The sequence below is a fragment of the Agrilus planipennis genome, unplaced genomic scaffold (assembly GCF_000699045.2).
Source record: "Agrilus planipennis isolate EAB-ADULT unplaced genomic scaffold, Apla_2.0 scaffold116, whole genome shotgun sequence".
NCBI lineage: Eukaryota > Metazoa > Arthropoda > Insecta > Coleoptera > Buprestidae > Agrilus > Agrilus planipennis.
The window spans coordinates 437961-440706 of NW_020438978.1; the positions used below are offsets into that span (position 1 = coordinate 437961).

Consider the following 2746-nt stretch of genomic DNA (forward strand, 5'->3'; position numbering starts at 1 on the left):
GAAATATTTATTGATTGGCTGCCAAAAATCCGGTATCTAAGTTCCACATCAGCAACCAAATAAAAATTTATAAAAAATACTAATGTACATTATAAAATTCCTAAATTAAGGAAAACATTCACATTAGTAATACATTTAATATGAAGTTTATAAGACAAGCTTCACTGCATAGTAAATACAGTAAACACTTAAATCAGTACAATTATTGATTATGCATCAACTAGAAACGTTCGGATGAATTCGGATCAAATTAATTTAAAAATCAAATAGCGTCCTTAAATATTTTATTATTAAAGTGAGGTGTGTCTCAATATACAACTTTTTGTTTATATAAGGTTCATAAAGGTTAAGAATTCTTAGGAATAAATAAAGTTGAATAATTAATTTTTCAAATTATCAAAATTTTCAAAAGATTACTTGCTAAATGTTCCTTTTCAAAGACATGATTATTCAAATTTTAACTATGTTAGAGGTTATGAGTTTTAACTATTGATTTTTAAGGTAAATGCAGTTTCTGTTAGACTACGTACCTTAAATATTCCATTTCAATAAAAAATAAGATTATTTAACTTTTAACTTTTCACCGTTGTCAATTAAAAGGTTTTAACTATTGAGTATTATAAAAATTATTGCGATTTCCCCATAAATGAAAATTCTCTCGCACTTCTTTAACGAAATTAGTTAACCCTGTAAAAGTAATTAATGTATTATTAAAGTCGTTGCGTGCAGGTCCATTAGCTAGGTATGCGAAGATCTATTACTTTAGACGTTAAGAACAAATAGAATCGTTGCAACGTAATCGTTACAAAATTGACCCATTTCTTGTGTGAATCAAATTATAACATAATCTTAAGTGAGCTTTCACACGTTACATCTTTCGTAGGCCGGTTGTTTAGCGTTATGCAACGACTCGACTGAAGAAGTGGCCAAAGCCGCCCGCCGTTTTATTTTCATTCAATCGACACGGCGATGAAGACAACTCGGTTTTCATATCATCCTTTCAAAAATTAATCTTAGAACTTTTAATATCTTAGAGAGTATATGTACTACATAATAAGCATTTACGTCTTAGTTATGCAATAATTGTAGCATAATACACAGCCCGAGATGATGAGAAACGAATGTATTGAATACTGCATAGGTACATGTGTTCAGTAATGTGTGTTAATTTTTATGTTGGCATGAATATATTTAGCTTGTAGTAATTGCCATTTCGTTTAAAACTCTCGACACGGTGCCGTTATGCTTATATCTATTGCTCAGTTAAAAAGGATAACGCGATTGAGACGATGCTCTCATTTAAGATCGATTTTTTATTTTAAAAAGACATTTGCAGCAGATAAGTTGAACGCTTTTATGTAAGTACCCTACGTAATACCCGTAAATGTAAGAACGAGTTAATATTATTTTGCATATAAATGTTTTGTTAAATATAAACTGAAATCAGAGCAAACTTTCATGCCGACAGCTTTATACGTTGGGAACCCTTTTAATATGAGAAAGAAATGTCGACACTTTTAAAAAGTCATAAAAAAAAAACAGGTTAATTTTAAGAAATCGATTTCGCGTTATCTTTGCGTCATCAACAGGTACCAATAATATTTTTGACCAATGGTTCAATGTGGTTATTATAAAACTACAAAATAGAAAATTTAATATTAATGTGACAATTTATTTAATTTTAATCCACTATAAACTGCCTCAAATTAATGAGGAAAAATTGTTGCTGCTCATGCCAGGAATCGAACCCGGGACCTTTGTTTCTTCGACTGTTTCAAATAGTAAATATGTTACAGATCTTAGCCGTATTCGCCATTTTGGGTTTGGCCTCTTGTGGTCGTCTGGATTCCAGATACCTTCCACCAGTTGGTGGTGGAGGAGCAAGAGGAGGCCTCCCCAATGCTGGAGCTAGTTTCCCATCTGCTGGAGCACCAAGTCCTCAATATGGAGCACCACAAACAGGCGCATATCAAAGTCAACCCGGAAGTTTCCAAGGTCCATCTGCTGGAGGATATCAAGGTCAAGCTGGTGGTTTCCAAGGTCAAGCTGCAGCCTATCAAGGTCAAGGAGGTGGTTTTCCTCAACAACCTCAAGTGCCCATTCTCCGATTTGAAAACAACAATGACGGAAACGGAAACTACAACTACGCTTACGAAACTGGAGATGGCATTCAAGCTCAGGAACAGGGATACTTGAAAAATGCAGGAAGTCCAAATGAAGCCGAAACCGCACAAGGTTCCTTCTCCTACACTGCCCCCGATGGACAGCAAATTTCTCTTCAATACGTCGCAGATGAAAATGGATTCCAACCTAGTGGCGCCCATTTGCCAACTCCCCCTCCAATTCCCGAGGAAATTCAAAGAGCCCTTGAACAAAATGCTGCTGAAGAAGCACAGGGTATCTACGATGACGGTCAATACAAACCTGGAGCAGATGAGCAGCAGTACAGTGGTCCACAACAGTATAACGCTCCTCAGCAACAATACGGAGCTCCACAACAACAACCCCAGCAGTACAATGCCCCGCAACCCCAGCAACAATACGGTGCTCCCTCGCAGTACAACAACCAGGCCAGCAACGGTGGATACAGGTATTAAAACGAAAACGGCAATGAATACATTTAGCGAGTATATTACCCGCACTGTATAGATATTTGTGATTGTGCTCGAATGTATAATAATCTTGTTATGAATGTTTATTTTTGTAAGTTTTGTATATCAGTGATAAATAAATCTTTTGTATAAAT

The 2746-nt window shown here is 35.5% G+C and overlaps 1 protein-coding gene across 1 annotated transcript in view; it reads left to right on the top strand.

Annotated features, from left to right (window-relative positions):
- The window catches only part of LOC108735569 (pupal cuticle protein 20-like), an 8697-nt gene extending 5951 nt beyond the window's left edge, over positions 1–2746 (top strand). Inside the window, exon 2 of the mRNA XM_018467569.1 lies at positions 1797–2746. Within this exon, the coding sequence (XP_018323071.1) occupies positions 1797–2597 (801 nt within the window). The 3' untranslated portion in view covers positions 2598–2746. The remainder of the gene's footprint in view (positions 1–1796) is intronic.